Raw genomic sequence first — 17,159 nt, 5'->3', positions numbered from 1 at the left:
AGGCTACAGCCCATGGGTCCCAAAGAGTTGGACACAAATTAGTAACTAAACCACCGCACTTAGCAGCCTTAAATATATTACCATAAACATCTTAAAGTTTTATTTATTCAAGATTTGTTCCGTCATACCATAAACTACTGAAAGAGCTCTAACATTTCAGCAAATTAGCATATAAACTACATCTTTCCAACCATCAGTATTTTTTGCACATAAATTTCATTCATTAATATGGATCTTTGGTACAGAAAATAAGGTCACACTAGAACACTGATGAAAAAAGCCTGCGTAGGATTTTAAGTCTATGATGGAAAGTCCACAACGATCTGAACACAATGAAATGAAGAACTATCATTACTTTGTGTACTTTTGTTCTTATTCTTGCCACCTAAAATTGGTCCAGAAGGTGATGGATTTAGAGCCACTGCCCTTGTTGTGGGGGGAAAAAAGTAAAGATCACTAAGAAGTTAAACCTAGAAATTTAAACATTTCTTTCGTTAGTGTTAAGTATACTTTTCAGTGTTAAATATATTACCATAAATATTTCTTTGATCAAAGTTTTACTTATTCAAGATGGATCTTACTGTTCCATCACACTCATAAACCACACTTAATACCCTTCACAGGCTTTCAACATACTTGGTTACAAAGGCTGCAAGTTTCATGCTCAAAACAGAACTGTATTTACATATGGACTCTACCACTTCCTAGCTGATCACCTTCAACAATCTCTTTATGTCTCTGAGTTTCAGTTTCCTCACAAGTGTAATTTTCCTACCTTACACAATTATTGCAAAGATTAGCAACAATCCAGGTACATCATCAAGAACACTGTCTGGCACATAGTAGCCCATCAATTAGTTCAGTTCAATTCAGTCACTCAATCGTGTCCAACTCTTTCTGACCTCATGGACTGCAGCACACCTGGCCTCCCTATCCATCACCAATCCCGGAGTTTACCCAAACTCATGCCCATTGAGTCGGTGAGGCCATCCAACCATCTTATCCTCTGTCATCCCCTTCTCCTCCCGCCCTCAATCTTTCCCAGCATCAGGGTCTTTTCAGATGAGTCAGCTCTTCACATTCGGTGGCCAAAGTATTGGAGTTTCAGCTTCAACATCAGTCTTTCCAATGAACACTCAGCACTTATCTCCTTTAGGATGGACTGGTTGGATCTCCTTGCAGTTCAAGGGACTCTCAAGAGTCTTCTCCAACATCACAGTTCAAAAGCATCAATTCTTTGGTGCTCAGCTTTCTTGGAGTCCCTGGTGGCTCAGAGGTTAAAGCATCTGCCTGGAATGCAGGAGACCCAGGTTCGATCCGTGGGTCAGGAAGATCCCCTGGGGAAGGAAAATGGCAACCCACTTCAGTACTCTTGCCTGGAGAATCCAATGGAGGGAGGAGCCTGGTAGAATACAGTCCATGGGGTCACAAAGAGTCAGACACAACTGAGCGACTTCACTTTCACTTTTCTTTATAGTCCAGCTCTCACATCCATACATGACTACTGGAAAAACCATAGCCTTGACTAGACAGATCTTGGTTGGCAAAGTAATGTCTCTGCTTTTGAATATGCTATCTAGGTTGGTCATATCTTTCCTTCCAAGGAGTAAGCGTCTTTTAATTTCATGGCTGCAGTCACCATCTGCAGTGATTTTGGAGCCCCCCCAAAAATAAAGTCTGACACTGTTTCCACTGTTTCCCCATCTGTTTGCCATGAAGTATTGCGACCAGATGCCATGATCTTCGTTTTCTGAATGTTGAGCTTTAAGCCAACTTTTTCACTCTCCTCTTTCACTTTCATCAAGAGGCTCTTTAGTTCTTCTTCACTTTCTGCCATAAGGGTGGTGTCATCTGCATATCTGAGGTTATTGATATTTCTCCCGGCAGTCTTGATTCCAGCTTGTGCTTCTTCCAGCCCAGCGTTTCTCATGATGTACTCTGCATATAAGTTAAATAAGCAGGGTGACAGTATACAGCCTTGACGTACTCCTTTTCCTATTTGGAACCAGTCTGTTGTTCCATGTCCAGTTCTAACTGTTGCTTCCTGACATGCATCAATAAGTGATAGCTAAAATAATAAGCATTACTACTATGACCCCTGACTCTGAAAGCCAAAAAGGCACAGGTACAGAGAGCCACTTGGAGGGATACAGAGAGGGAGAAGTAGAAAAAGCAAGGTGAGATTCTTTTTTGCCTCACCTAAAAACAATTAGAATGCACAACATCAAAAATTATGACAACTCTTAGAACAAGTCTCGACAGTGGCTGAGAAAATACACATGAGAAATTCCACTTTATCACCTACTAGCTGTGAGACTTAAGTTACTTAGAGGAGATGTCCTCAAGTAACACAGAGCAAATAACAGTCCTTCAAAGTACTTCATGGGGATCTTGTGAAGGTTAAATTAAATGAGATAACCCATGGAACACTCTTAACACAGCATCTAGCAACAGTTAAGTACCCCAAATGTTAATTACCAGACCATCCATGAAATCCTTGGCACCCCTGAGGCGTTACTGCAAGGCGTCTGAAGAGCTTGCAACACTAACATGTATTCAGATATACATACTATTTTTCAGTAGTATATGAAGTTCAGTGTGGTTAACACCATACTCTTCTTTATTAATTATTTCAAGAGTTCTACTCAAGTAGCTTATATTGTTGAAAAATATTCAATAGAGAATACTGAAATAGCCATAGAGAAAGAGATAAAGCAGGAAGTGTGTTCATTCAGTCAATTCTTCCCCTACTACAGCCCCAAGTCTGCTTTTCAGGAGAAATGACTGGAAAGCACTGCAGAGGGCATGTCTTCAGATCTTTGTCTCAATATGTACATGAAGTTGGGAGGTCGAAGTAGGGAATAAATATGGGATCATACTATATTTAATCAAAATGGGATCATACCATATGTATTTTGCCTATTAACAGTATATCCCAAATATATTTTCATGTCAGTGTTTAAAATTCTTAATTAATTATTCTAGGCATTTAGCTTACCTCTAAATTTTTTGCTTTTAAAAATAATTCCAGGGAATTCCCTGTTGCATAGTGGTTAGGGTTTGATGCTTCACTGCTGTGGCCTAAGTTCAATTCCTGGTCAGGGAACTGAGATCCCACAAGCCTTACAAAGCAGCCAAAATTAAAGAGAAAAAAAAAATTCCACAATGAATGCTTTGTTTGAAGGGCATTCGACATATGTGTCGGTATTTCTGTTGGACAGTTTCCTAAAAGTGGACCTGTCCAGACAAAGGTTCTGAACATTCTATATTTTGGTAAGCATTGTCAAATTGTCTCCAAGAGAACATAAATAAAAGAGAGGACCTTGTACTCTCTGTCATTAACCATCTGCTTAAAAAACAAGAATAAAAAAGATACAATCATGTAGAGAAACTGTACATTTTTCCACAGGGAAAAGCACACCACATCTTCAATAAAAGATGGGGCCACAGTTACAAACCTTTCTTTATCTTCCCCAACACCAGAGGCCCTGTGCTACTGACTAAACTCTCATCCTACTCGGCCCTTCACATCCCCCTGGATTATGTCAAAACCAGTGTTCTAGTACACCCTGCCCCCACCCCAGGCCCAAGCCAATTGGTTTGGTGGGGGGGTTGGGGGGAATGACTCAAGACCTGAAGTGTTGCTGTCCCCATCCAAAAGCCTTGCCAAGACCCACTAAAGCAGAATTATTCCACACAACATTCCCTTAATTGCTCTACTCTGTTGCTGTTTTAAGGTAGCAAAGGATTAAAATCTTTTCATCAATAATCATTGGCCTACAGGTAGTTTACAGGTTTCATTTTGTCCTACAATATTATTACAGTGAGGAGCAAGAGCAGATAAAGGTCATGTTGGTAATTAAAGCTATATTATAGAAATATATACACCCAAGATATGATTAAATAAGAAAATATTACTCAGTTCAGTATCATCATTAAACTTGCATTAATTTATAAATATTTAAATGTACCATATGATGATCATAAATAATCTGTTTTTGTCAGTTTCTAAAGTAACACAACCCATAAACCCTTTGAAAAATTACTGCAGAAACAGTCAAAGTATATAACCCAGACTTACATTCAAATGCTGTGGTTGTTGCTTCAGGCAGAACCTGGCCTATCACATCCTAAACAAAGAAAGAATAAAGAAACACAATTAGCCATCTTCTTTACTGCTAACATGTGGCAAATCCTAGAGGAAATATGTGAACCTGGAAAAGATTTTTGAAATGTTGGCATAAACTATAAAAACATTAGCACATAATCACATTTAGCCCAGCAATCTAGATCCAGAGTTTAAATCTCTATTCTAGAGTTTAAATCTTTTCTAGGGGAGGGGATCATTAAAAAGTCCTTTCCACTCTGTATTAATAATGCAAGTTTTTACCCTGGATTCAATAGCACAGATAAGTACACTGTTGCGCATTTACCAAAAAGAAAAAAATAGGTTTCTTCTATGGGAAGCTATAGAAGGAATGTACTATTAGTAGAAAAAGAGGTTTCAGGAGTCAGCCTGGCCTGAATCTGAATCTCAGCTCTGCACTAAACAAGCTGTGTGACTGGGAACAAATTACTCACCCTCTCTGAGCCTGAATTTGATTATCCTCCAATATGGGTCTATAATGCTATTGGTACTTGTGTTCATGCTCAGTCACTAAGTCATGTCCTACTCTTTACAACCCCACTCACTACAGCCCATCAGGCTCTTCTGTTCATGGGATTTTCTAGGCCAGAATACGGGAGTGGGTTGCCATTTCTTCCTCCAGGGGATCTTCCTGACCCACAGATCAAACCAACGTCACCTGCACCTCCCACACTGGCAGGCAGATTCTTTACCACTGAACCACTTGGGAAGCCCAGTGCTTATGGAGGTAATGTAAAAAGTATTAAATAATGTAATAAACATGAACTAACCTAATACACCATAGATCTTCAACAAATGTAGTTCTTGATACGTAACTAACAACCATGCCTTGCACTCATAATGGGAGGAGTTCAAAAAACAAGTTTCCATGATGATGATGTAAATCTGTAATACTACATTTAATACAAAGAATTATCAGCCTCTACTCTGCAACTGAGAAACATATTTTATGATATCAAAGCAGAGTTAATCTATTATGTAGTTAATCTAGATGACAAAAGAAGTGCATATAACTTGGTATCAATGTTTAAATGAACCTGTAAAGTTAAAAACACTTGAAAAATAGCCTACAGAGACAGTTTATTTAAAAGGGTACAGAACACCTTCGAAACAGCTCTGGGGAAAGTGACCCTCCATGATGTCCAGTCCAACCCAAATGGTCTACACACTCCACGGCTCTCGGGGAGCTCTGCTGCAACGTCCCTCCTGGGCTGTGCCGCAACTGGCACCAGGTACCGGCTGGGCGCCCACAGCCCTTCCAAGCAGGGCACTTAGCAGTGTGGTGGCTGCAACTTCCTTCTAAAGGCAGTTCTTTAGAAGCTTTTGCTGCAGTGGCAATCTGCATAATAGCCTTGCCTCTATTCTGTGTGTGTGCGTGTGTGTGTGTGTGTGTGTGCTTTAAGTAAATCTGTGCATATAAAATTGATCAAAAGGAACTATCTTAGGCAGTCCTCACTCATTAGAGCCAAGAGATTTTTTTTCCTTTAGTCTTAGCAAATGAAACAACTTTTTGAGGAACTATCTGTAAAAGATTTTAGTATTGGAAAACAAATTCTTTCTAGATATTTGTAGGTAGAAAGTATCTACCTACTTTCATCGACAGGTAAATGAAAACTGCTGAGTTCCTATGGAATACACAGACAACCAGTGCAAAGCCTGAGAGTACGGAGGCGAGCCAAACTGCTAGGCTTGGACCTTGGCTCTGCTGTTCAGGCCCTGATTGACTGGATCTCTCTGGGCCTCCATTTCCTTCTGTGTAAAGTGAGATCATAATGTACCTACCTTGTAAGACTAATAAGTTAATATTTATAAAGCACTTACAACAGTGTCTAGCACATGTTAAGTGCAGTATTAGTGTCTGTTAAATAAATAAAACAGTCACTGATGACTGGAACGTTACAAATCTTAGCTCATAACAAAACCCTAAATTTCAGCACCTGACAATTAATGGAGGATGATCTCTGGTTCACTTAATCCTTCTATGCATTTACCAAGGACTAGCCAGTATTGGTTTCTGGAGAAGGCAATGGCAACCTACTCCAGTACTCTTGCCTGGAAACTCCCATGGACGGAGGAGCCTGGTGGGCTGCAGTCCATGGGGTCGCGAAGAGTCAGACATGACTGAGCTTTCCCTTTCATGCATTGGAGAAGGAAATGGCAACCCACTCCAGCGTTCTTGCCTGGAGAATCCCAGGGATGGGGGAGCCTGCTGGGCTGCCGTCTACGGGGTCACACAGAGTCGGACACGACTGAAGCGACTTAGTAGTAGCAGCAGCAGCAGCAGCAGCAGCAGCAGCCAGCATTGGTTTAAAAGTGGGGAGGGAAGGCCAAACACTCTCCACCTTCCCAGCTCTCCAAGCCTAGGTTATGACTGCTTACTTTCAGACAACCAGTCTTGAGGTGTGAACACGACAGAATTAGCAAACTAACTTAGGATCCTTCCTACTTATGAATAGCAGATCCCCATCAAATGACAAATTTCTAACAACTATTTGAACACACTGCTGGGCAGCAATGGCCTCCTTAGCCCATCAACATAAACAAGGAGCCAGACAAACTTTACATCTAACATGGAGAAACGGAGAAAGAAAAACCAAGAATCGTGAGAGAATCATGAGAATCACATGAACATAACCAGCCACCTTGTTCTGTTAAGGCAAATAAAGTGGAGCTATCGTGATAACAAAGGGGTAAAAAGTTGGAAAATAAAACACTATCTCCTGGTCTTTTCTAAGCAGGCACATCCAACTTTATGCATATTTTCCAGTTGTATTTTAAGTGATTAATTTCAAAATGACCCAGTCTTATTCTCAACATTTTACCCAACCTAAAGAATGTTTCAAAAGAGCACATGGGTTTACACATGGGATGGTGATCATTTCTTGATCCTTTTCTTCTCCTTCGCTTCAGTCAAACCAACGGCAAACCAAAAATATAAGGGAGCATCCACAACATGCCAGGAGCACAAAGATAACAAAACTGTAGGCACCAGAAGAATAAGACTTACTCCTTGGCGTCAGGAAGATTACAATCTGTCACAAAAATAAAGACAAACCTAAAAGACTAACAATTCAGAGCACTTACAGTTCCCTGACGGCTCAGCTGGTAAAGACTCTGCCTGCAATGCAACCCCTGGGTCAGGAAAGAGCCCCTGGAGAAGGAAACGGCAACCCACTTTCATTCTTGCCTGGGAAATCCCATGGACAGAGGAGCTTAGCAGGCTACAGTCCCCGGGGTCACAAAGAGTCGGACACGACTAAGCAACCAAGCACGCATAGTATGATAAAGTGAAAGTGAAGTCGCCCAGTCATATCCGACTCTTTGCGACCCCATGGACTATAGCCTATCAGGCTCCTCCGTCCATGGGATTTTCCAGGCAAGAGTGGTGGAGTGGACTGCCATTTCCAAAGGGCCAAACAAAAGACATAAACTAGCAAATAGCAGTTAAGTTAGAAGGCAGGAGAAATCACAGGCTCAGATAAGACAGACACTTCACAGATAAGGGGAAATGTGGGCTGGAACTTGGGAGACAGGATTCAGAGGAATGGGGGAATGTTCTCTCCTACCACTCACTAATCCAGACCTCCTACACAATTTTCCCCAAACTGGGGACTGTGTCGCCAAAAAAGGCATGAAACACAGAAAGTTGAAACACAGATAACCCATGTGCCTCTGCCCGAGAGGACCAGCTGGGCCTACTTCACACGGCAGCCAGTCCCTATTTCAGATGGAGAATACAGCCACCAGAGAGGCCCGTGACCTGCCCAGGGAGTCCCAGCCATTCGGTAGACCTATGAGTGGTGCCCTCAACTACCGACTCCGAGTCCAAAACACCCTCAGCTCCAGCTGACTCAGTCACTACAAACTGCTTCTGGCTTCCGCGTCTGGTTCTGCCACAAGCTAGCCATGTGGCTTTATCATTTTCCTCATCTGGGTTTCATGAGTCCTCATTTGAAAAATGACGTGAGGACAGTTATATCAGATGAAGGGGAACAGTGCAGGTTTCATTTGGCTTAAAATTTTAAGGTTCCCAGCCAAAATGCTGATGTGGACTGCTGGCTTCTTGCTGAAGGAAAACCTGGAAAAGAGAGCTCAGAGGTCCTGCAAGATTTGAGTTTGCAGTTCAAATAACTTGATATACTGCACAGCACCCACTGTCACAAGCCCCGCATCAGGCCTTCCCAACATAATACGCTCTACCTGACCTTATCTGAGTAAGCACGTGTAAAGGCACCGCGCACTCAGAGCTCTCAATCATGGAACTGTTTGTGCAAGGCGTACTTTTAGGCCAGTCATCCTTGAGCCAATGTACAACTAAGAGATGCCCAGGCCCTGTCTCTTCTGTTGCTATAACAAAAACACTTGGAACTTAGTAAGCTCTAGGTTGTTGTAAGTACTTTACAGGTATCAACTGCCCTAGAACTTAGAACTCTATGACGTTGGCACTACTTTTATCCCCCAACCCTATTTTGTTTTCTTTTTACCAATGAAGAAACTGAGATACAGAAGACACTTGCTTGAGTGAGTATGGTAAGGCTTGGAATTTAAACCCAGTCAGCCTGGCTCAAGAGTCTGTTTCAAACACTGTACCATTCTGCCGCTGCTGCTGCTGCTAAGTCGCTTCAGTCGTGTCTGACTCTGTGCGACCCCACAGACAGCAGCCCACCAGGCTCCCCCATCCCTGGGATTCTCCAGGCAAGAACACTGGAGTGGGCTGCCATTTCCTTCTCCAATGCATGAAAGTGAAAAGCGAAAGGGAAGTCACTCAGTTGTGTCTGACTCTTAGCGACCCCATAGACTGCAGCCTACCAGGCTTCTCCATCCATGGGATTTTCCAGGCAAGAGTACTGGAGTGGGGTGCCATTGCCTTCTCCGCTGTACCATTCTACTTGGGCTCATTCTACTGGTGGCTCAGTGGTAAAGAATCCGCCTGCCAGTGCAGGAGAAAATGTAGGTTAAATACCTGGGTCGGGATGATCCCTTGGAGAAGACAGGCCAACCCACTTCAGTATTCTTACCTGGGAAATCCCACGGACAGAGGAGCCTGGAGGGCTACAGTCCATGGGTTCACAAAGGGTCGGACCCCACTGAGTGACCAAACAACAACCACCATTCTACTTAAAAGAATACCTTCTGTTGTCTCAAATGAGTAAAGTCAAAGAAATCTTATGTCTTTCTCATCAAAGACACAATCTCAGTCAATCTTTAGAAGTCTCTGAGGCAGGTACCATTACTCCTAATTTATAAGCAAGAAATTTTAGGCTCGGAGAAGAACAGCGACTTTCCTAGCTATAGTTAAATCCAAAGTTCTTGATTCAAAGCCTAGTATGCTGTCCACAAAACCATAATGGTGTGTATCCTCTTTGAGGCTCCCTCAGAAACAAATCTTTCGGGGTCCTAGGTAGCACCAGAAACAGAGATGTCTGTCTCCTCTACAATTTTATCATCTAGTGGAGGGGACCAACAAAATGAGCACAAAACCCATGTACTTTGCCAGGCCAAAGTTGTGGGCACACAGAGGAGGGGCATGTGACCAAGACCAAAGCAGAGGAAAAGTGAAGCTCAACTCTGAAGGACAGGTAGCTAAGGAAAGAGGCCAAGTGGACATGGCCTGGGCACCCTGGAGAACTCAAGGTTAATTCTATTTATCTGGAGGACAGGATGCTCATGTGGGTGTAGTGAGAGATGAAGCCGGAGCCAGGCAGGCATAAGACAATCAAGACGGATCCAGAGGACCATGCCGAGGAGCTTGGGCCTTACCATGAAGGAAGAGGTCAGGAAGCAACAGTCAGAACTGGACCTGGAATAACAGGCTGGTTTCAGATTGGGAAAGGAGTACGTCAAGGCTGTATATTGTCACCCTGCTTATTTAACTTATATGCAGAGTACATTATATGAAATGCTGGGCTGGATGAAGCAGAAGCTAGAATCAAGACTGCCAGGAGAAATATCAATAACCTCATATACGCAAATGACACCACCCTTACAGCAGAAAGCAAAGAAGAACTAAAGAGCCTCTTGATGAAAGTGAAAGAGGAGAGTGAAAAGGCTGGCTTAAAACTCAACATTCAAAAAATGAAGATCACGGCATCTGGTCCCATCACTTCATGGCAAGTAGATGAGAAAACAATGGAAACAGTGACAGACTTTATACTTTTGGGCTCCAAAATCACTGCAGATGGTGACTACAGCCATGAAATTAAAGGACGCTTGTTCCTTGGAAGAAAAGCTATGACCAACCTAGAGAGAATATTAAAAAGCAGAGACATTACTTTGCCTCCAAACATCCGTCTAGTCAAAGCTATGGTTTTTCCAGTAGTCATGTATGAATGTTAGAGTTGGACTATAAAGAAAGCTGAGTGCCAAGTCTAACATTCTATCTTATTTGAAATACAGTTTGAATAGTTATTATGAAAGTAAGGCTTCACTGAGTCTTAAAAGTACATTTTAACATCTCTGAAATAACACCTCTATTTTAACATCTCTGAAATTGGGTTTTGTACAATGTATGGCATGTCATAGTTTAATGGGCTGCATTTTTTTCTTCGTTTTACTTCTCTTTCTTTCTTTACATAAAATACTATCTTAAAACTTAGGACACTTTAGGTTTGCTAAAATGTGATTGGTTAGGCTTGTCTTCTTTCTCTTTTCCACTAGTTACCAAGTTTAGAGAACTCAGTAGAAAGACCTGGAATCTGGCCAGGGACATTCCACAAAACTCTCTTCTAGATTCAGCTTTTTGTATCTCAGTTGGTTGCTTCTGTGTAAAAAATTTTATCCCAGTCCAGGCTGAGTTCCTTGAGGGCAGGGGTCCAATCTGATTCATCTCTACTTCCCCAGGGACCTCAACACTTGTCAGATTTCAGTCCATGCAATTAATCAATGCTTGTGGAAGCAATAAAACTGCTCCCACATGGAAGCCAGCAATGGTCACTAGCTCAGGCCACCAGGGTAAGATTCAGTGATCACAGTACCCCACAAATGCCTCCCCCCACTCTTTAGGACTGACACACTGAGATTAACACTCACCAGCACATCCCTGAAGAGTAGCTGCGGCCCAGAGTGCACTGTCCAGTCCACCGCTCCACTATTGGGAATCTTGATGCGAATCACCAGCACTTGGTTCTCCATGGCATGGAAGGGGCCAAGGAGCAGCCACAGCATTACAGGTTAAAGGGGCTCACATCCTAGTAGGGGGGCCCTCCTCCTCCCTGGTTAGACGTGGGGGGCGCCAAGAGGTGACAAGAGGACAGAGGGTCAGAGCACGGAGCGGGTGGACGGTTGAGGAGAGGAGGTGGTCCGGAAGCAGCCCGCAGGCTCGCGGCCAGGCCCAGGCTGTAGGGGGTTGAGGGACGTCTCCTGATGAGCGTGGACGGGGTAAGGGGCAGAAGCCAGGAGGAACTAGCGGAGGTCAGAAGGTTCTGGAGTTGAAAAGATGGCAAACGGGATCGTGAAGCTCTCTGCCGTCTGTGTGGGTGTGAGGGGACGGCAAAGAGAGGACCCCGTTTTAGGGAGATACAGCGGCAGGTGTCCACTCCTCCTTAACAGGAGCGGAGGGTCCCGACTTGGGGGGACTCAGTTAGGGGCTGTTAGGAAGGAGTCCCAGGGCCGCCGGACCAAAAGAATGCCGAGCGGACCGTCCCCGGAAAGGTCGGGGACGAGTCCTCTGCCCCACCTCAGCCAAAGTGCGCGGGGCGCGCGACTCAGCTGCGGCCATCCGAGGCCAGCGTCTTGACGGCGGCGGCAGGGCCGGCGGCGGCAGGAGGGGGAAGACGGCGGCGGGAGGGGGAAGGCAGCGGCGCGGGCACTGTTACTCCGGAACCAAAACGCGCGGCGCCGGAACCCCGGGAGCCGGAGAGCGGACCCGCCTCCCGCGGCGCCATGTTGGAAGAGGGCAGCTCCTGGCCGTCCCCGCCTCCGCGCGTCTCGGGGCGGGACCAGAGGAGCAAGTGCTTAGTGCTGAGTCTGGAGGGGATCAAGTAGAATACTCTGTCCCGAGACCCGAGCGGTCGCGAAGCGACCATCCACGGAGACGGCCCTTTCCTTTCCCGATCCTGATTAAAGTCGTCGAGGTAAAAGCATCTAACAAAAGAAGGAGGAAAATGAACTAGGGCAGGGGTCCGCCAAAAGCCGATTGATGACTTCAAATGCGTACTGTTTGCCTGTACAGAAGCCTAGAAAAATAGAACTGCAGCTCTCGTTAATTCCTGCTTTATCAGCCCGTGTACGTAAATATTCGCGGAGTTTGTGCATCAAATGATCAAGAACAAGGTTGCCTTTTTTCCTTCTTCCAAGATACAGATTAGAGATCATCTGTCTCCCCAAATGAGTAATGTGACCGTGGATTTTTCAGTGAAGTTCTTTACCCATGGTTGCCCTAAAATAGCAAACAGCCCCCTATTGAAAAGCAACAGGAAAGAAATTCAGTGAAGAGGTTAAACTGCCTGGGGACATTTGGAGTTGTGGCATCATCTTTCCCTATTAAACCGTTGCAAAAAATATCCTAGACAGTCCATAAATTTTCACCTAGACAGCAATGTTTACTCAATCGGTGATATCACAGGCAGTAGCAATAATCCTTGATTATTTTCAAATGACTTGTTAACTTCAGATTTTTAAATGCACAATTTCGTTGATCTGTGACGCCTTATATGGAAGTTCATTTACAAATTGTTTCGTCCTTTATCTCTAAGAAAAACCTACATATCGCTTTACATTGGGGGACTGAATTTTGTATAAATTCGGGTGAGGAGTGTTATTTCTCTCTCTAGCAGTCAGTTGATGAATGCAACCAGAAAAATCATTTAGATATTTGTCAGTTTTGATATAATACCAATTTTCTGCATATTTTCTCTACCTACGTTCCTTTTATATTTAATTTGAAAGTCCATTGTAGGAGATAAATTATCTCTTTTCAGTTATTGTAAATTAATAGCTTAGGAGGAAATTCATTTAGTCAGATCCTCCAGATAGTCGAAGAATTGCCCCTTTCCACCTGCACATCAGTCTGTGAAAAATAAATCGTTTGTTCAAGGTCCCCATACACTTTTTATTGAAAGTTCATTTCCTATTATTTGAAAAAATAGACCACAAAACCAGAGATTTCTATGAACTCATAATTTGTTAAAATGGCTTTTTTATTCATAGTACTATGGGGAAAACCAACTCAATTTGTACTTTCAATTCTTTTGGATATATACCCACAAGTAGAATTGCTGGATCATATGATAATTCTATTTTTAATTTTTTGTGCAGCTGCCACATTCCACAATGGCTGCACTGTTTTACATTCCCACCAGTAGCACAAGGGTTCTAATTTCTTCACATCTTCACCAACACTTGTTATTTTCTGTATTTTTGTTAAAAGCCACGTTCTCATGCATATGAGGTGATATCTCACTAGGGTGATATGCATTTCCCTAGTGATGGAAAAGGCAGTGGCACCCCACTCCAGTATTCTTGCCTGGAAAAACCCATGGATGGAGGAGCCTGGTAGGCTGCGGTCCATGGGGTCTCCAAGAGTCGGACACGACTGAGCGTCTTCACTTTCACTTTTCATTTTCATGCATTGGAGAAGGAAATGGCAACCCACTCCAGTGTTCTTGCCTGGAGAATCCCAGGGATGGGGGAGCCTGGTGGGCTGCCGTCTCTGAGGTCACACAGAGTCGAACACGACTGAAGCCACTTAGCAGAAGCAGTAGCAGTGACTAGGGATGTTCATGTTTTCATATACTTGTTGGCCATTTGTATATTTTCTTTGGAGAAGTGTCTATTCAAGTCCTTTGCCCATTTTTTAATTGGGTTATTTATCTTTTTTGTTATAAAGTATTTCTTAAATGAAGAAAATTAACATTTTACTACTGCATTGATTCACAGAGGTTTTGTTTCATCTCTTTTTACGTTGCTACCCATCACAAATCCTTAACCCAGAATCTGATCCCTTCTGAATGCTTCATAGATACTATCCCAGTATTATATTCATACTATATTTCTCTCTTAAATATCTGTTTCCATTCTTGCCACTGCTATCAACAGTCTATTCTCAACCCAATTACCAGGGTTAGATCAAGTCACTCCTTTGGTTAAAACTCTCCTGATGGCCTCCTAACTTGCACAGAATAAAAACTAAAGTCCTTTCCTTGAACTGCAAAATGCTATACATTCTGCCCTCCACACCTCCTGGCTTTAAGAGCTCTCAAACTTCATTCACATCATCCTCTTTCTTACTGTTCCTTGAGTACATCAGGCATCCCACCTTTGCATTTGCCCTTTTCTCTCCCTGGATTGCTTTTATCCAGATATCCACATGGCTCACTCCCTCACCTTTTGTAGATCTTGACTTAAAAATCACCTTCTTGGAGACTTCCCTGGTGGTCCAGTGGCTGGGACTCTGTGCTCCCAGTGTAGGGTACATAGAGGGGAGGGGCCCAGATTGGATTCTTGGTCAGAGAATTGGATCCCACATGCTGCAACTAGGGGTTCCTCAAGCCAGAACTTAAAGAGCCCATATGTCACAACTGAAAAAAAACAAAAACAAAAACAAGATTCTGCATGCCCCCGCTAAAGATCCAGCATGTCGCAGCTAAAGGAACCCACACATGCTGCAGCAAGAATCAAAGATCCTGCATGCTACAACTGAGACAAGGTGCAGCCAAATAAATAAACAGTTTTTTTAAAAATCAACTTCTTGTTGAGGTATTCCTTTAGCTCACTGTTAAAAGTCAACCCCAAGCCCACCCCACCCATGGATGCACTCATACAGGTGTTCATGATGCCTGGTCCCCTTCCCTAGTTTACTTTTCTCCTAACACTTATCACAATCTACCATGCCACATGTTTCACACCTGTGTTTTGTCTTCACACTAATCTATAACTTGGCAAGAGGAGGGAATGGTATGTGTTTTAATCACTGTTGTATCTCTAGTACCTAAATAGTACCTGGCATACAGTGGGCACTTTAATATTTGCTGAATGCAGAAAGTGAAGAGGAAGTAAAAAGCCTCTTAATGAAAGCAAAAGTGGAGAGTGAAAAACTTGGCTTAAAGCTCAACATTCAGAAAACGAAGATCATGGCATCCGGTCCCATCACTTCATGGGAAATAGATGGGGAAACAGTGGAAACCATGTCAGACTTTATTTTTTGGGCTCCAAAATCACTGCAGATGGTGACTGCAGCCATGAAATTAAAAGACGCTTACTCCTTGGAAGGAAAGATATGACCAACCTAGATAGCATATTCAAAAGCAGAGACATTACTTTGCCGACTAAGGTCCGTCTAGTCAAGGCTATGGTTTTTCCATTGGTCATGTATGGATGTGAGAGTTGGACTGTGAAGAAAGCTGAGCGCCGAAGAATTGATGCTTTTGAACTGTGGTGTTGGAGAAGACTCTTGAGAGTCCCTTGGACTGCAAGGAGATCCAACCAGTCCATTATGAAGATCAGCCCTGGGATTTCTTTGGAAGGAATGATGCTAAAGCTGAAACTCCAGTACTTTGGCCCCCTGATGTGAAGAGTTGACTCATTGGAAAAAACTCTGATGCTGGGAGAGATTGGGGGCAGGAGGAGAATGGGGAAACGGAGGATGAGATGGCTGGATGGCATCACTGACTCGATGGACGTGAGTCTGAGTGAACTCCGGGAGATGGTGATGGACAGAGAGGCCTGACGTGCTGCAATTCATGGGGTCGCAAAGAGTTGGACACGACTGAGCGACTAAACTGAACTGAACTGAATGAATGAATAAGTGGGTTTTGAAGGCAAAGGAGACTGGCTAATACAAATGCAACTACCATGTGTATTTTCTGCCTGTCTTGAGCCTCAGTTGTTCCTTTGCCTTCCCACTGCCATCACCACCACCATCACTGAGGCTGAGACAACAAACATTATTGACTCCCATTGACCCACAAACTTCATAACATGTCGATTGCCTCCTATGTTTAAGAATTCCACTTGCCTCCTTCAGCGCCTAGTGTCCCTGCATTGTTCAGTCACTCAGTTGTGTCCGACTCTGTGGCCCCATGGACTGCAGCACACCAGGCCTCCCTGTCCTTCACCGTCTCCCAGAGTTTGCTCAAACTCATGTCCAGTGAGTCGGTGATGCCATCCAACCATCTCATCCTCTGTCATCCCCTTATCCTCCTGCCTTCAATCTTTCCCAGCTTCAGGGTCTTTTCCAATGAGTTGGCTCTTTGCATCTGGTGGCCAGAGTATTGGAGCTTCAGCTTCAGCATCAGTTCTGCCAATGAATATTCAGTGTTGATTTCCTTTAGGACTGACTGGTCCTTGATGTCCAAGGCATATAACATTCAAATATTTGATTTGGAGATTCTTTTTTCTTTTTGTTTTCTCCTCCCCTCCCCCACCCTCAGCCACACCACTGAGCTGGCAGGATCTCAGTTCCCCGATCAGAGATCAAACCCAGCCCCAGCAGTGACAGCACCAAGTGCTAACTTGTGGACCACCAGGGAATTCCCAATACTTGTTGATTTTCATTTAAAGGAATATGATGAAAATAGAGGATGGAAAGAGTAACTTTCTAGTGGAAAAACCTGGCAGACACCATCCAAACCAATTGATCAAGGTTGACATCATCTTTGATGTCATGTACTCTCTGATATGATGCAATAAATAGGGCATTTGACATGTGGGATCTTCTTCCCAAAACCCATTACATCAATCTAATCATGAGAAAACCATCAGACAAATCAAATTGAGGGACATTCTACAAAATATTTGACAAATAATCCTCAAAACTGTCAAGGTCATAAAAAACAATGGAAGTGTCACAGACCTGAGGAGACTAAGGAGATATGATGATTAAATGTATTGTGGGATCCTCAATGGAATCCTGGAACAGAAAACAGGAGAGTAGTAAAAAAAACCAGTGATGTGGAATCAAGTTTGGAGTTTAGTTAATAATACAGTAATATACCAATGTTGACTTTTCAGTACTGTACAATGATTATGTAAAATGCTTACATCAGGGGTATGGACCTAACAGAAATGGTATGCT

The 17,159-nt window shown here is 43.4% G+C and overlaps 1 protein-coding gene across 10 annotated transcripts in view; it reads right to left on the bottom strand.

Moving 5' to 3' along the window:
- MAP2K5 (mitogen-activated protein kinase kinase 5) overlaps positions 1-12,054 on the bottom strand; it is a 264,501-nt gene extending 252,447 nt beyond the window's left edge. For 4 of the 10 annotated variants that reach the window (XM_069597649.1, XM_069597652.1, XM_069597657.1 and 1 more), the window contains exons 1-2: positions 11,177-12,040; positions 4,082-4,130 (exon numbers count right to left, since the gene is read on the bottom strand). In XM_069597649.1, coding sequence (XP_069453750.1) covers positions 4,082-4,130; positions 11,177-11,311 — 184 coding nt within the window. In that variant the 5' untranslated portion in view covers positions 11,312-12,040. Of the gene's footprint in view, positions 1-4,081; positions 4,131-9,907; positions 9,948-11,176 lie in introns of all 10 variants that reach the window. The other 6 variants (XM_069597651.1, XM_069597654.1, XM_069597658.1 and 3 more) reach the window with 4 other exon arrangements.
- Positions 12,055-17,159: the final 5,105 nt, after the last annotated feature.

This window comes from Ovis canadensis, chromosome 7, assembly GCF_042477335.2.
Source record: "Ovis canadensis isolate MfBH-ARS-UI-01 breed Bighorn chromosome 7, ARS-UI_OviCan_v2, whole genome shotgun sequence".
Classification (NCBI taxonomy): Eukaryota; Metazoa; Chordata; class Mammalia; order Artiodactyla; family Bovidae; genus Ovis; species Ovis canadensis.
Note: the sequence above shows the minus strand (reverse complement) of the source record. Positions and strands in the feature narration are given on the sequence as shown.